The sequence below is a fragment of the Balaenoptera ricei genome, chromosome 1 (genome assembly GCF_028023285.1).
Source record: "Balaenoptera ricei isolate mBalRic1 chromosome 1, mBalRic1.hap2, whole genome shotgun sequence".
Classification (NCBI taxonomy): domain Eukaryota; kingdom Metazoa; phylum Chordata; class Mammalia; order Artiodactyla; family Balaenopteridae; genus Balaenoptera; species Balaenoptera ricei.
Window position 1 is genome coordinate 189,566,658 of NC_082639.1, and position 17,455 is coordinate 189,584,112.

Genomic DNA, 17,455 nt, shown 5'->3' on the forward strand with positions numbered 1-17,455 from the left:
AACTAATGACCACTTAAAAAGAAAGAGATTTTAAAAATGTTCTTGAAGAACATCCTTAGGGTAATTTTTATTAAGAAAAGTTATGAATTAGTGATAGAACAAAGTACATGTTTGTATGTATTCACATGAGATTAAAAGAGATTTATGCTTACTATATTATATTCTGCCAATAGGTTGGAACAGTGTTGCACTGATTTGATTATATTAAGTTATTGTAAAGTTTAAAAGGCACTTTGTACATTTTAAAATATTTTATACCTGTTTAGGTGACCTTAGATTCCTTCAGGCCATAGTCTAATAATATTATCAAAGCACTGTTTTCCCTTTATACACCTAAAAGTAAACAGCAAATTGGTTTCCACTAAAGAGATTAAATTTAGCAATGAAAAAGAAAAAGTTCAGTTGAGGTAATAGGCATTTTTTGGGAAGTTTGCTAATTCTTATAGGACCAGCAGACTCCCATGTCAAAACTGAAATAATTCTTCACATTCTGGATTTGCCTTTGAGAGGCAGTGTCCCATTTTTATGTATACGTGAACACCAAAATAAAAATTGTTTCTTTGGACACTCCTCCATTCATGTGTGTTATGTGTCGTGGATGGTTTTGAGTTACAGTATTTAACATGGTAACATTAGTTTTCAGCTCAGCACATTTTCTCAATTGCTCCATGCAGGTGATTGGGAAGAACTAGAATTTTTCTAAGGATTTAATTTACCTTGATGCTGTTATCTCCTTCTGGTTATGTTTTAATAGAATGTCAATAAAAATGCCCAGTAGTTTAGCTTTAAAAAAATTGGCCATAGCATCACATCGATATTTTATATTGTATCCCACTAAGAATTTATCATTCATAACGAAGGAGTGGGAAGCCTTTTTTGAAAACGTATTTTAAACTCAGAAAATTAGACTTTCAAATATTCCTGAAACCTCAAAAAAAAAAAAAAAAAAAACTAGCAGTACAGTTTTAATTGATATGCAACAAAGTAGACTTTACTAATTAAAATCAAGATGCTGTGCTTTTGCTACACGGACCTTTACATGGAAAAGTAGGTTTTACACATTTCCTTTATTGTTCAGTGCAGCAATTGCATCCTTCCAGGGTTGTAGGTTGGTGGCTTACAGTTCAAAAAAAAAAGAGAGCTGCCACCAGCCCCAAAGACAGACAGTGGGCTTTCGTCCCTCCAACACCCCCAGAATACTAATCAGGGAAGTCGGACCCTGGAGGTCAGGGAGCAAGTCAATCATTCTAGCGATCGTCTCAGTGTGGAGGATCAAATTAGCCTGAAAAATTCAGCTGCTGGGAGGAGAGGGCGAGCAGCTGTCAGGGGCAGCATCGAGATGCACTAATGAACCAGATGAATAGTGCAAAAGCTTGAAAATAAAAACAGGACAGTTGACATTTTTCATCTGTCAAAGCAGGAGATGCATGAAAATATACTATTCCTGTTTAACTCCTTAGGGGACATTCAGATTTTTTTTTTTTTTTTTTAACACTGCAGTATTGAGACAAAAGTACTGTAATGAACTCCTGGCACATGATAATGAATATACGGACGTTTACTTAGGGTTTTTGCAAACACGGAGAGACAATAGTTTATACACACAGTCTGTTTTTCAAGGGGGGCGTTTTAAAGATTGTGTTTTATCATAAAGTGTCCTCGCATTTCAACAAAACATGTAATTATTATTGTAGCCCCTCTTCTAGAAATTTCCTCTCAAATGGAGTGGAAATTTATATGTTAAGGGACATGCACCTTGTTTGGGGGTTTCTTCTCTTCGTGGGGAACACCTGTTCCTAAGGTGGTTTTGCAGGAGATCTAGGAAAGGGCTGCCGGGCGGCTCTGCGCTCTGCTTCCCCCCAAGCCCCGCAGTCCAGGCCGGGAAGGAGTTAAGCTCTGCCCGCAGCGGCCCAGACAGATGAGAGCCGTTCGCAGCTCATGCGTCCCCGCCGACGCCCGCCCCGCCGAGGAGCACTGCTCGGCCCAGCGTGTTGCGCGCACGCCCGGCCTGTCTGGGGAATGTACACATTGTCCTTCCAAAATCAAACTTATTAGCACATGTAGAAAAGGGTGACTGACTTGGGGGCAGCGTCGTACTCTGTGTTGTAGTCTCGCGCCCGCAGTTCAAAGATTCAGGAGGCGAACATTTTCAATTGAATTTTTAGTTTGTAACCCTGCTAACCGCAGTCCTTGCTCACACCTGAAATCAGGTCAAGTTAGAACCTGGTCTTAAAATAAAGTTAAATTCAATGATGTCTTTTTTAAAGGCATTCATTCTTTGAGTCGTTTTTTTTTTTTTTCTGCATAAAAATCTCATTTGGATGCCTTGAAGTAGCGGCTATGACTCCTAGGCCTTTTGAGCACATTTCGTGTTTTCGAGACATCATCAAAAAAGAAAAGCAGTTCTAATTCATTGTGAACTAGTTGAGGATCAGTTATAACATTCAGACTGAGAAGACATTTTTTTATCTCAAAATAACCTTTTCCTACAGAAACTGCCGTGTGAAATAAAATGCTGTGTGTTCTGTTCCCCAAGCCATGGCTAGATTATAATTCAGTTTTAACTGCCGTTTCATTTTTGTTGTATTGTGACCATTACATGGTTGATACATACCATTGATGTCTGTCTAGTCATGAGATATACTAGTTGTTCCTATAGCACTGTAGTTACAGAGTCTTAAGTTATTTTGTTATTCTTCTAATACTGTTTTATACTGCATATGTGTGTATGTGTATAAATAATTATATGCTAACCATTTCTCCCTTTTAGGGAAGTTTAAATGTTGAAAATAATAACCAAAAATTGAAGTAAGACTTTTTAGGACTTAATAATTCTCTGAAAAGGGTATTCATGAAACACAAAATGCCTAGAGAACTTTATTTAAAGTATTTGTAATTATCCCCCCCCAGTGTAATATACTTGATGAAATCTCCCTTAAAGTTACCATGTAACTATATCAGTTTCATTGGGAGCATTTTACAGATGGCTGCGTTACAGAGTCCTTTCTATGGCGACAAAATGAACTTGTACTCGCTGTGTAAGAAGATAGAGCAGTGTGACTACCCACCTCTTCCTTCAGATCACTATTCAGAGGAGGTAAGTCATTTTTCAGTCATGCGTTCATGTTGTTCATTTTGCTGACGTTTGCATTTTATTACAGAATCTTCTTTTATCCATTGATACAAATGACAAGTACAAATGGCAGAAAGAGCACCTTCATTCCGTCTTCCTTCTCTCGGAGGCTTGGCCGTTAGAGAGTTGACCACAGTTAGTTCATCATGTGGAGGGGAACACAGCGCAGCATGTGGTGTGACATTGGCCACTTCCTACGTGGGATGGGAGCAGTGGCTGACTACAGCCTCCTGAGCACGGCAGAGGGCAGAATTAATGCCGAAGCCAGGCTCTGGGCGACCAGCATGTCCAGTGGCCCCTCTTAACAGGGTTCCTCCTCATGCCCATGGTCTCAGAGCAGCACACAGTTGTAACTTTCTCTTCTGGCACCACTTCCTCCCTCCAGCCCATGTTTTCCCAGATTGGAAGCAAACATCTCTCAGCTGCATGCTTCTCAGCCTTATTCTCTCAGCTTTACCCTCCCTCCTTTTACTTTGACAAGATCTGCCCCGTCCCCACCTCACTGCTGCAGTCAGATTCCTGTAGGAAACGCTTGTGGTTATCACTGTAGATGTGGTAAAGAGTACATTGGGTAGAATTGAAAATCTTAGAACACTTTACCTTGTTAAGATCTGAGCTGGATCCTTGCTTGCTTTGGGAACCCATTGAAATGAGTTGTTTGGGCTCCACCCAACATCCGGTTTTTCATTGAACAAAACATCTCCCATTTTTGCCTAATGCATCATGATTTTACCTATATTTAAGGAGGAGATATGCAGAATAGCAGTGTCTCAGGTTAACTAAGTGTGTTCACATAACTCTTTTTGGAAAGCTCACTGGGGACCCACCCAGAGAAACCACTGTTTTAGGACATCTCACCTGCTCGTGAGCAGCAGAGGTTTTGCCCAAGGAAAATGGAAAGGGGCAAAGGAAAAAATATGAAACAATTATAATGTTCACCTTTTAGGTGGTCTTGTCACTCTTTCTATGTGAAATGAATGCAGTCGGTTCCAATTTTATATAAGGAAGAGTGAGCCCATGTAACTTGAATAATAAATATCTCTAAAGAATTTTTACCATATGTAAGGCATTTGTGGTCCTAGGATGTTGAAAGTACCTTTTTTTTTTTTTCCTAATAGTTTTGATACTGATAATCAATGACGCTTGGTTTTTTTGTTTCACAGCATTGGTATTCAGGTAATTAGAACAAACTCTTACAAGGCAGTGGTGGTAATTTAGAAGTATTATCTTTATTTGATGTTAATGCTATTATGTTAGCCATTTTTAATTACTATTTTGGGTATAGAATATAAATACGGCACTTCACAAAGCCAACTTCAGAACTCTCGGCCTGGAAATACAGTAGGGTGTGAATAGTCATGCAAAATGATAGCGAGAATGTCAGGGGCCGTCCTTTGTTGTGTCATTCATGCTGTCTTCTTTTTTCCACGAAGCGCATGAATATTTCACATATCTGCATCCTCATCCCCTATTCTTCTTGACTAATTTTCAGACTGTCTGAATTTGCATTTCACATGGTAGCTGATTAGGAGATGCCGAGTGCAGCAGTGAAGCCTCAGCAGGCGGTTGCCATGGTGACCTTCAGCAGGATTTTAATGATGATACCACTAGTGGTTCGTTGAAGTCGGCCTGCCTGCAGGGCTACTTCACTGCAGCTAAGTGTGAAGTTGGATTTGCGGATTCTCAGCCAAGGGGCAAATATCAAAGTCTGGCCCAGATAGAAGAAGGTCTTATGGTTGGGAAAGGAAAATAGATTACACTTTTTTACTTCACTCTATATAGTTACCAGTTTTGAAGAGAGATATAAAGCAAAACATGTTATATGATGTACTTTCCAAAAAAGATAGTACGGTCTCTCCGATTGGTAGAATTTGCTGTTGCACGATGATAAAACTGAAAGCTGTAATGCGTAGGTAAACAGGGAAACTAATTCTTACTGAAGAAATGAGATATAAAAAATACAGACTAATGATCTTACTTTAATCTGTTGTTATGTAGAAAAGTTCTCAGAATAAGAGCTTTGAAATGCAGATGTGCTAATAAATATTTTCTCTCCTTAAGTAGGAACTCAAGTTGTTTGGAAAATAATTATACAGAATTTATGGTAGCAAAAAACATGAACAGACTTCATGCTGCCATACATTAACGGCATCTTATTATTCCTTTATATAGTAGGCTTTTTAGATCTTTTAAAAGTCCAAATTGCCATTTAGCTTTTTTAGTATGGCAGAATTTAGGAAACAATGAAAAGTGAAGTATAAAGTTTTTCAACAGTGAACTTTTAGTTAAAAGACCAATCCATTAGGTGTCAATTTTATAGCTCAAATGCTAACAGACTCTATATCTGTTGGAAAACTAAACATTTTAAGCAAATTAATTTCCCACCAAATATCTATTTGAAAGCTTACCAAGTTGATTTAGCTACTGCTAAATTTTTAAGGCTCCTGCCCAAAGAGGACACACAGGGAGCATTTCATGAGAATAAAAGGCCTGCCTGCCAACCAGCCTCGATTGATCAGAATCCTGAGGAGCTCTACAAGGTTTATTTCCAGATACAGTCATTCCATTTAGAACAGCTCAGAGTTTAAGAGCTTGGGATTTTTAGATTTCTTATGATCTAAGACATAGATACACTTAAGCATTAAAAACCAAAGCTGAGAAATAGTATCCTTTGGAAAAATAAACCTGTATGTCAGAGATATTTCCTTTTGAATTATGCTGTTGTTATTATGTACAGCTTAGGATTCCAAACTGAATTATCTCAGCTGCACATGAATGATATTAGGAACGTATATATATTTGTAGCTGACTAAAGTATCTTTTTTTATGACTTTTGGTGTTCAGTATTCTTTCCTTTTCTAGTAGTGATCTCATCCGTGTAGCAATAGGGAATTACTGTACTTAACAATAAAAATATTGGGTCAAAAAAAAACAAAAGGTAGATATTTTCCCTGAGATACCTCTTAGTTTTAATTAAACTTAGTATTGTTGGTGATTAAGAAATTAACATCAGTGAAGCAGACATTTATGGGACATTTGCTATGTCCAAGGAGTTGTAATTCCCACGGCCCCTCGTAGTCTGGTCTGGGCTGAGCTCTTCTGGCGTTCTGATCGCAGTGTACTCTCTTCTTTCCTGAACTCTGCCCATGCAGGTTCTGCTAGAAGGCCCATGAGTTTCCATCTTTCTGTGGGTGCTGTTTCCTTGTGTTGAAATGCTCCTTGCCCTGTTCTTTATCGGGCAAACTCATTGTCTCGAGAACAAACCATGGCCGTCATCTCCTGCATAAAGTTATCCTGCTCCCCTTTCTCCACCCCTCAAACCCTCCTCCCTTGGCAGCCACACTGCATTATAATTGTTTCTTTCTTCATTGAGGTAGAGTTGATTTACGGTATTATATAAGTTTCAGGTGTACAACATAGTGATCCACAATTTTTAAAGGTTATACTCCATGTATAAGTATTATAAAATATTGGCTATATTCCCTGTGCTGTGCAATATATCCTTGTAGCTTACTTGTTTTATGCATAGTAGTTTGTGCCTCTTAGTCCCCTTTTGTCCCTCCCCCTTCCCCCACTGGTAAACCACTCGCTTGTTCTCTGTATCTGTGAGTTTGTTTCTTTTTTGTTATAGCCACGTTTGTTTTCTTTTTTAGATTCCACCTATAAGTGATGATGTACAGTGTTTGTCTTTCTCTGTCTGACTTACTTCACTTAGCATAATACCCTCCAAGTCCACCCATCTTGTTGCAAATGGCAGAATTTCTTTCTTTGTTCTGGCTGAGTCGTATTCCGTTGTGTATATGTACCACGTCTTCTTTGCACATGTGACTCCCCACTCCAGACTGTCTGGCTCCTGTAACTGCTTTTTATCTGTGTGTCTCCAGGGCCCGGCACACTAAGAAAGGTTCAGTGATTGATTGATTGATTGATCAATCAATTGAGCGAATGAGAGAGTGAGATTAAAGGAATAAATGAAAAGAATGAATGAACCAGTTAATGTCAATTGAATGAGTGAATGTTCTTACAGAACTCTCTATGCAGTGAGGAAGAAAATTACTCAAAAGACAGGTCAGAGGTATGATTGTTTCCTTTTATTGATATTACCTGCTCTATGATTTTTTTCATTCTTATAAGCAAGCAACATCATATCTGGAATGTCCAATGTCCATTACTAGGAAATAAGGCAAATAGATTTTTTTCCCTTCACTTTCTGTATTTAATTTCTTTGGGACACACTGGAGTAATCATCAGCATTGTGCATTTTCACTGTCGTTCACTGCTTTATCTCAGGAGAATCTAAATTTTAAAAAATAGTGAATAGTTTATTGAAAAGCATTTATATAGAAAGTGTAAAGTGTGGTTCTCTACTGAGTTAGTTCTTTTTAGCAGATATCTGAAAATCTGAGCACTAACACAATGTGAAATACAGATTTGTGTCTTTAATTTTTTTTTTAATTAAAAAATCCTAGCATACATAGAGAAGACACAGGAAAGGTTGAAGAAAATTTTGCCTCAGCAGATTGGAAGGAAGTTCTGAAAAGTTGAGTAAAGAGTTTGCAGCTGAAAGTGAAAAATGGAAACGAGTAGAGAGAAGAAGAGTGTCCTCGGGCTGAGAAAACAGAGTAGGGAGAGATAAACTGAAGATTTGAAAACCGTACTTGGAGTGAAAAAGAAACTTAAGTGCCTGTAAAACATTGGTGAGGTGGTTGAAGCTTTCTAACAAAGTGGACAGTGTTATGATGGCAGTGCTTGTGGATCTGAACTATTACGGCAAATGCTTATCTCTTTAGTAGTAATTTTACATTTATTATAAGTAACAGACTATTTTAGGACACAGTACTTGTGCTTACCTTGTAATTACATTTTTGAAAACTTGATAATTTAGTAGGTCTTACTACTTCTTTTATAGGTGAGGAAACCAAAATATAGGATTGGAATGAAAATTATTAAACCATTAATCAGTTTTCACATTATTTAATGCCTCTCTTGTTGTACATTAAATTTCTGTTTGTTTTGTGGCTTTATACCTCCAGCCCACAGATAGAAAAATATCAGTTACTATTAAAACTCAGTTAGTTAATGGAGCTACTTCTCGAATATGCAATTATCCTATAAAATATCAACCTAAAAGGTCACATCTAAAGAACTAATGGAGAATGGATGAAATCTCATAAACATTCACCTCCAAAATGATAATCTTTTTTCTTTAATGTTATTAAATAACAATTTTTTTTTTTTTTTACTTTATTACTTCCATTATGATTTCTTCCTTTCTTAGACAATGCCACAGTTCCCCCTCCTCCTTTTTTATGTTTTTTAAGTTAGAGAAATGGAAGGCAGGAGGGAGGGTTTTTCCCAGGAATAGTTCAGTGGTGCACACTGGCAAAGTCTTCCCCACCACTTCACTCAAATGCATAAGAATTTCCAGCATCATTTTCATTATTCTTTTTTTTTTTAATTGAAGTGTACTTGATTTACAACATTGTGTTTCAGGTGTACAGCAAAGTGATTCAGTTATACACATATATATTTTTCACATTATTTTCCATTGTAGGTTATTACAAGATATTGAATATAGTTCCCTGTGCTATACAATGGGTCCTTGTTTTTTACCTATTTTATGTATAATAGTTTGTATCTGTTAATCCCAAACTCCTAGTTTATCCCTCCTTCCCCTTCCTCCCTCTCCCTTTTGGTGACCGTACGTTTGTTTTCTCTGTCTGTGATTCCGTTTCTGTTTTGTATATAGATTCATTTGTATTATTTTTTTAGATTCCACATAGAAGTGACGTATAATATTTGTCTTTCTCTGTCTGACTTACTTCACTTAGTATGATAATCTCCAGGTCCATCCATGTTAGCACAAATGGGATTATTTCATTCTTTTTTATGGCTGAGTAATATTCCATTGTATATGCATACCACTCCTTTATCTATTCATCTGTCGATGGACATTTAGGTTGCTTCCATGTCTTGGCTGTTGTAAATAGTGCTGCTATGAACATTGGGGTGCATGTAGCTTTTTGAATTAGACTTTTTGTCTCTTCCGGATATATGCACAGGAGTGGGATTGCTGGATCATATGGTAGTTCTATTTTTGGTTTTTTAAGGAACCTCCATACTGTTCTCCATAGTGGCTGCACCAATGTACATTCCCACCAACAGTGTAGGAGGGTTCCCTTTTCTCCACACCCTCTCCAGCATTTGTTATCTGTGGACTTTTTGATGATGCCATTCTGACCAGTATGAGGTGATACCTCATCGTGACATTTTCATTATTCTTGAGACTAGGTAAGTATTGATTTTTCCGGAGTATTTAAAATATAAGGATTAAAAAGCTTGATCCTTTCTATGCTTGATTATATATGAATAACAAAATAATAATGGTGAATTTTTAGTTGAACTAAACTGATTTCAGATATTTATAGGTTATTGTAGAGTAACTATTGTAGAGTATATATTTACATGGCTTTAAATAAAATTGGAATACCTAAATTTTTTCAACTTCTGAAATCACCATTTTCTTTCACCCACATAAGAAGTTTCTTGTTAAGGAAGGAAGGTCTGCAGCATTATTCCCATTTTACACGTGAGCAGACAGAGACCCAGAAGTAACAGAGCGAATACTAGACTCCAGGGCACCCCTCACGACATCCATTGCTTGTGCTGCAAGAGCAAAGGAAGCAGCCTGAAGGAGAGTCTCAGGTTTTATGTGAGTGAGTGCTACCCCAGGCTCGTGGGCTCTTCAGTGCTCTCTTTTCTGTCCCCACCCTCACGCACCATGTCACCTGGGTGCCCCTTCCCGGGGGCACCGTGTCTTGGGCAGAGAGGCCGGGTCGCAGCTCCCTCAGAGCACTCCTCTGCCTGGCCTGGCCGCAGCTTGTGGGCCACGCCACACTGAAGGGAAAGAATAAGGAACTTGTACGGAAGGGTAAGAATGATTTTTACGTATTAGAATATGTGAAAACTACTACATGTATTTCAAATAAGGTAGCAGAAGTGTCGATCCATGACATGCTAAACAAAAAATGTTATGGTTTGTTGTAATTTTATTAATGCTTCATTTCCCAAATGTTTACCCTTAAGGAAAGGAGAGGAAAGTACTAAGTGGAAGCCTTAAAAATTATAACTGGCTTTTTAGCCTCACATTTACAGGTAATTTCTGTTTATATTTAAATTCAGAATATGCTTAAAGAAGTTTTTTAAGAAAGTTGAGTCAGTAACAAAAAACATGACCTTTGTTTTAGCTCATAAAAGAGCTACTTTATATAAATAAGAAAAAATATGCAAGTGCCAGGTACAGATTATTTCTGCATATTTTGAAGTTAAACTTTTTATTCATTTGACCAGTCTAAATAGTTCTATTTTATAGTTGCTACCTTCACGAATTTTAATACAACTATATAAATTTCCTGGAGTTCTTACTGGAAATTAACCATTGTTATTTAAATTGGTGCTAGAAGACTATTCCTAATACACTGTCCCAAGAATATTAAAATGAGGGACATTATATTATATGGCACAAATAATGTTTGGAAGTATATCTGTTTTCACAAATATTTCTCTAGTTCTTATAGTTATATAATCCAATGCTAAGTGAGATGAGAGTATTTTACTTTAAAATGTAGAATGAGATATCTAATAATATTAAATATAATCTATAACTGTGCCATTATTTATTAAAGTTAACTTAACATTGAGTGTTATCTCAAACACTATTAATAACATTTGATTTTTCTTCCTAAAAATGGTTTTAGTAAGTTTGAAACTCATCATTTATAATATCAATTGACCACCTTACTTAAAGTTGCCATGTAACATTAGATCTTTAAGCTTTAAATGTTTCATTTTTGTTTAAAAAATATATTTAAGTAGGCCCTTTGTTCACGTATGCTTCTGAAGTGACACTGGGGACTCGCTCCTTGAAGACGAATCCAAAGTGGTGCCCTATATTTTACGCATCCTGTGGGATCCCGTGAAACCATGTAACTTTCTAAAGACGTTTCACAGTTTTCAGAAGACACTGAATGATTTTTCTGTGGAACGGAGCCATAACATTACCTTGTAACGTATCTGTGTAGGAGGGCTTTCTTTTCCCTTCCCTCCCCACCCAAGTCAGTCACTAGTGATGCTTTGGCATATGCATTGGATCTGCCTCCTCATTTTGTATAAACATCTAAAGCTTCGAAACATAGTGTGCGTTAATGTATTAGACCCACTTTGGGGTGCTAAAATGTGTCCTTGTGTAGATGGAAACTGGGTGTGTCTGGGAGACTGATATACCGTAACTGGTCTCAGAGGGATTAGGATGGAGTGGAAGAGAAGCAGTACCAAGAGCAGGGTCTTTGTTACTCTATCGAGAGTCGTGTCCGTGACCTTATGCCACGATGCACAGAGAGCCCTGTTTTCATCACCTGTACGCAACTGAACTGGATGCTTAAGTGGGTTATCGCCCTGACAACAATGACTGTTAACACTCTCTTCTTTTAATATTTTTGGTACCAACCTATATGCTTTGATATTTCTTTAGACATATATAGATCTGAATATATTTGCATTTTCTCTGCTTCATTCATTAATTTCCATGTGGCTTATGATTTCATAATCCTTTAGAAGTGTTGGAGAGAATTCATTTTATTTTTATTTTATATGCTTTTCCTCCCTTAAATGTTTGTGTTGCTTTTTAAATGTCCCTTAAACATCTGCATTACACAGTTATTTCTTCTCTGATTTTTGTAAAGGCTCCTACATATTCAGACCTTTATTTTTAACTTGTCCTATAAAACAATTTAAAAACAACAACAAAGTACATGTTTTTACAAACATGTAAAGTAATGCAAACTAAACAATTTTTTCGGGGTACCGTAAACCATGAAATGTCTCTTTTACATACTCCTGTTTATTTTTATTTTTTTTTTAAACATCTTTATTGAAGTATAATTGCCTTACAATGGTGTGTTAGCTTCTGCTTTATAACAAAGTGAATCAGTTATACATATACAATATGTTCCCATATCTCTTCCCTCTTGCATCTCCCTCCCTCCCACCCTCCCCATCCCACCCCTCTAGGTGGTCACAAAGCACCGAGCTGATCTCCCTGTGCTATGCGGCTGCTTCCCACCAGCTATCTATTTTACATTTGGTAGTGTATATATGTCCATGACACTCTCTCACCCTGTCACATCTCACCCCACCCCTTCCCCATATCCTCAAGTCCATTCTCTAGTAGGTCTGTGTCTTTATTCCCGTCTTGCCACTAGGTTCTTCATGGCTTTTTTTTCCCTTAGATTCCGTATATATGTGTTAGCATACTGTATTTGTTTTTCTCTTTCTGACTTACTTCACTCTGTATGACAGACTCTAACTCCATCCACCTCATTACAGATACCTCCATTTCATTTCTTTTTATGGCTGAGTAATATTCCATTGTATATATGTGCCACATCTTCTTTATCCATTCATCTGTCGATGGACATTTAGGTTGCTTCCATGTCCTGGCTATTGTAAATAGAGCTGCAATGAACATTTTGGTACATGACTCTTTTTGAACTATGGTTTTCTCAGTGTATATGCCCAGTAGTGGGATTGCTGGGTCGTATGGTAGTTCTATTTGTAGTTTTTTAAGGAACCTCCATACTGTTCTCCGTAGTGGCTGTATCAATTTACATTCCCACCAACAGTGCAAGAGTGTTCCCTTTCCTCCACACCCTCTCCAGCATTTATTGTTTCTAGATTTTTTGATGATGGCCATTCTGACCGGTGTGAGATGATATCTCATTGTAGTTTTGATTTGCATTTCTCTAATGATTAATGATGTTGAGCATTCTTTCATGTGTCTGTAGGCCATCTGTATATCTTCTTTGGAGAAATGTCTATTTAGGTCTTCTGCCCATTTTTGGATTGGGTTGTTCGTTTTTTTGTTATTGAGCTGCATGAGCTGCTTGTAAATCTTGGAGATTAATCCTTTGTCAGCTGCTTCATTTGCAAATATTTTCTCCCATTCTGATGGTTGTCTTTTGGTCTTGTTTATGGTTTCCTTTGCTGTGCAAAAGCTTTGAAGTTTCATTAGGTCCCATTTGTTTATTTGTGTTCTTATTTCCATTTCTCTGGGAGCTGGGTCAAAAAGAATCTTGCTGTGATGTATGTCATAGAGTGTTCTGCCTATGTTTTCCTCTAAGAGTTTGATAGTGTCTGCCCTTACACTTAGGTCTTTAATCCATTTTGAGTTTATTTTTGTGCATGGTGTCAGGGAGTGTTCTAATTTCATACTTTTACATGTATCTGTCCAATTTTCCCAGCACCACTTATTGAAGAGGCTGTCTTTTCTCCACTGTATATGCTTGCCTCCTTTATCAAAGATAAGGTGACCATATGTGCATGGGTTTATCTCTGGGCTTTCTATCCTGTTCCATTGATCAATATTTCTGTTTTTGTGCCAGTACCAAACTGTCTTGATTACTGTAGCTTTGTAATATAGTCTGAAGTCAGGGAGCCTGATTCCCCCAGCTCCATTTTTCGTTCTCAAGATTGCTTTGGCTATTCGGGGTCTTTTGTGTTTCCATACAAATTGTGAAATTTTTTGTTCTAGTTCTGTGAAAAATGCCAGTGGTAGTTTGATAGGGATTGCATTGAATCTGTAGATTGCTTTGGGTAGTAGAGTCATTTTCACAATGTTGATTCTTCCAATCCAGGAACATGGTATATCTTTCCATCTATTTGTATCATCTTTAATTTCTTTCATCAGTGTCTTATAATTTTCTGCATACAGGTCTTTTGTCTCCTTAGGTAGGTTTATTCCTAGATATTTTATTCTTTTTGTTGCAGTGGTAAACGGGAGTGTTTTCTTAATTTCACTTTCAGATTTTTCGTCATTAGTGTATAGAAATGCAAGAGATTTCTGTGCATTAATTTTGTATCCTGCTACTTTACCAAATTCATTGATTAGCTCTAGGAGTTTTCTGGTAGCATCTTTAGGATTCTCTATGTATAGTATCATGTCATCTGCGAACAGTGACAGCTTTACTTCTTCTTTTCCGATTTGGATTCCTTTTATTTCTTTGTCTTCTCTGATTGCTGTGGCTAACACTTCCAAAACTATGTTGAATAATAGTGGTGAGAGTGGGCAACCTTGTCTTGTTCCTGATCTTAGTGGAAATGGTTTCAGTTTTTCACCATTGAGGACAATGTTGGCTGTGGGTTTGTCATATATGGCCTTTATTATGTTGAGGAAAGTTCCCTCTATGCCTACTTTCTGCAGGGCTTTTATCATAAATGGGTGTTGAATTTTGTCGAAAGCTTTCTCTGCATCTATTGAGATGATCATATGGTTTTTCTCCTTCAATTTGTTAATATGGTGTATCACATTGATTGATTTACGTATATTGACGAATCCTTGCATTCCTGGGATAAACCCCACTTGATCATGGTGTATGATCCTTTTAATGTGCTGTTGGATTCTGTTTGCGAGTATTTTGTTGAGGATTTTTGCATCTATGTTCATCAGTGATATTGGCCTGTAGTTTTCTTTCTTTGTGACATCTTTGTCTGGTTTTGGTATCAGGGTGATGGTGGCCTCGTAGAATGAGTTTGGGAGTGTTCCTCCCTCTGCAATATTTTGGAAGAGTTTGAGAAGGATAGGTGTTAGCTCTTCTCTAAATGTTTGATAGAATTCACCTGTGAAGCCATCTGGTCCTGGGCTTTTGTTTGTTGGAAGGTTTTTAATCATAGTTTCAATTTCAGTGCTTGTGATTGGTCTGTTCATATTTTCTATTTCTTCCTGGTTCAGTCTCGGCAGTTTGTGCATTTCTAAGAATCTGTCCCATTTCTTCCAGGTTGTCCATTTTATTGGCGTAGAGTTGCTTGTAGTAATCTCTCATGATCTTTTGTATTTCTGCAGTGTCAGTGGTTACTTCTCCGTTTTCATTTCTAATTCTATTGATTTGAGTCTTCTCCCTTTTTCTCTTGATGAGTCTGGCTAATGGTTTATCAATTTTGTTTATCTTCTCAAAGAACCAGCTTTTAGTTTCATTGATTTTTGCTATTGTTTCCTTCATTTCTTTTTCATTTATTTCTGACCTGATCTTTATGATTTCTTTCCTTCTGCTAGCTTTGGGGTTTTTTTGTTCTTCTTTCTCTAATTGCTTCAGGTGCAAGGTTAGGTTGTTTATTCGAGATGTTTCCTGTTTCTTGAGGTAGGCTTGTATTGCTATAAACTTCCCTCTTAGCACTGCTTTTGCTGCGTCCCATAGGTTTTGGGTCGTCGTATCTCCATTGTCATTTGTTTCTAGGTATTTTTTGATTTCCCCTTTGATTTCTTCAGTGATCACTTCGTTATTAAGTAGTGTATTGTGTAGCCTCCATGTGTTTGTATTTTTTACAGCTCTTTTCCTGTAATTGATATCTAGTCTCATAGCATTGTGGTCGGAAAAGATACTTGATACGATTTCAATTTTCTTAAATTTACCAAGGCTTGATTTGTGACCCAAGATATGATCTATCCTGGAGAATGTTCCATGCGCACTTGAGAAAAATGTGTATTCTGTTGTTTTTGGGTGGAATGTCCTATAAATATCAATTAAGTCCATCTTGTTTAATGTATCATTTAAAGCTTGTGTTTCCTTATTTATTTTCATTTTGGATGATCTGTCCATTGGTGAAAGTGGGGTGTTAAAGTCCCGTACTATGATTGTGTTGCTGTCAATTTCCCCTTTTATGGCTGTTAGTATTTGCCTTATGTATTGAGGTGCTCCTATGTTGGGTACATAAATATTTACAATTGTTATACCTTCCTCTTGGATCGATCCCTTGATCATTATATAGTGTCCTTCTTTGTCTCTTGTAATAGTTTTTATTTTAAAGTCTATTTTGTCTGATATGAGAATTGCTACTCCAGCTTTCTTTTGATTTCCATTTGCATGGAATATCTTTTTCCATCCCCTCACTTTCAGTCTGTATGTGTCTCTAGGTCTGAAGTGGGTCTCTTGTAGACAGCATATATATGGGTCTTGTTTTTGTATCCATTCAGCCAGTCTGTGTCTTTTGGTGGGAACATTTAATCCATTTACATTCAAGGTAATTATCGATATGTATGTTCCCATTCCCATTTTCTTAAATGTTTTGGGTTTGTTATTGTAGGTGTTTTTCTTCTCTTGTGTTTCTTGCCTAGAGAAGTTCCTTTAGCATTTGTTGTAAAGCTGGTTTGGTGGTGCTGAACTCTCTCAGCTTTTGCTTGTCTGTAAAGGTTTTAATTTCTCCATCACATCTGAATGAGATCCTTGCTGGGTAGAGTAACCTTGGTTGTAGGTTTTTCTCCTTCATCACTTTAAGTATATCCTGCCACTCCCTTCTGGCTTGCAGAGTTTCTGCTGAAAGATCAGATGTTAACCTTATGGGGATTCCCTTGTGTGTTATTTGTTGTTTTTCCCTTGCTGCTTTTAATATGTTTTCCTTATATTTAATTTTTGACAGCTTGATTAATATGTGTCTTGGCGTGTTTCTCCTTGGGTTTATCCTGTATGGGACTCTCTGTGCTTCCTGGACTTGATTAACTATTTCCTTTCCCATATTAGGGAAGTTTTCAACTATAATCTCTTCAAATATTTTCTCAGTCCCTTTCTTTTTCTCTTCTTCTTCTGGGACCCCTATAATTCAAATGTTGGTGCGTTTAATGTTGTCCCAGAGGTCTCTGAGACTGTCCTCAGTTCTTTTCATTCTTTTTTCTTTATCCTGCTCTGCAGTAGTTATTTCCACCATTTTATCTTCCAGGTCACTTATCCTTTCTTCTGCCTCAGTTATTCTGCTATTGATCCCATCTAGAGTATTTTTAATTTCATTTATTGTGTTTTTCATCGTTGCTTGGTTCCTCTTTAGTTCTTCTACGTCCTTGTTAAATGTTTCTTGCATTTTGTCTATTCTATTTCCAAGATTTTGGATCATCCTTACTATCATTATTCTGAATTCTTTTTCAGGTAGACTACCTATTTCCTCTTCATTTGTTAGGTCTGGTGTGTTTTGACCCTGCTCCTTCATCTGCTGTGTGTTTTTCTGTCGTCTCATTTTGCTTATCTTACTGTGTTTGGGGTCTCCTTTTCACAGGCTGCAGGTTCGTAGTTCCCGTTGTTTTTGGTATCTGTCCCCAGTGGGTAAGGTTGGTTCAGTGGGTTGTGTAGGCTTCCTGGTGGAGGGGACTATTGCCTGTGTTCTGGTGGATGAGGTTGAATCTTGTCTTTCTGGTGGGCACGTCCACGTCTGGTGGTGTGTTTTGGGGTGTCTGTGTCCTTATGATTTTAGGCAGCCTCCCTGCTAATGGATGGGGCTGTGTTC

General features: G+C 37.4%; 1 protein-coding gene across 9 annotated transcripts in view; it reads left to right on the forward strand.

Moving 5' to 3' along the window:
• NEK7 (NIMA related kinase 7) overlaps positions 1-17,455 on the forward strand; it is a 340,627-nt gene that overhangs the window by 305,322 nt on the left and 17,850 nt on the right. For all 9 annotated transcript variants that reach the window (XM_059943019.1, XM_059943046.1, XM_059942998.1 and 6 more), the window contains one exon: positions 2,984-3,097. In XM_059943019.1, coding sequence (XP_059799002.1) covers positions 2,984-3,097 — 114 coding nt within the window. The remainder of the gene's footprint in view (positions 1-2,983; positions 3,098-17,455) is intronic.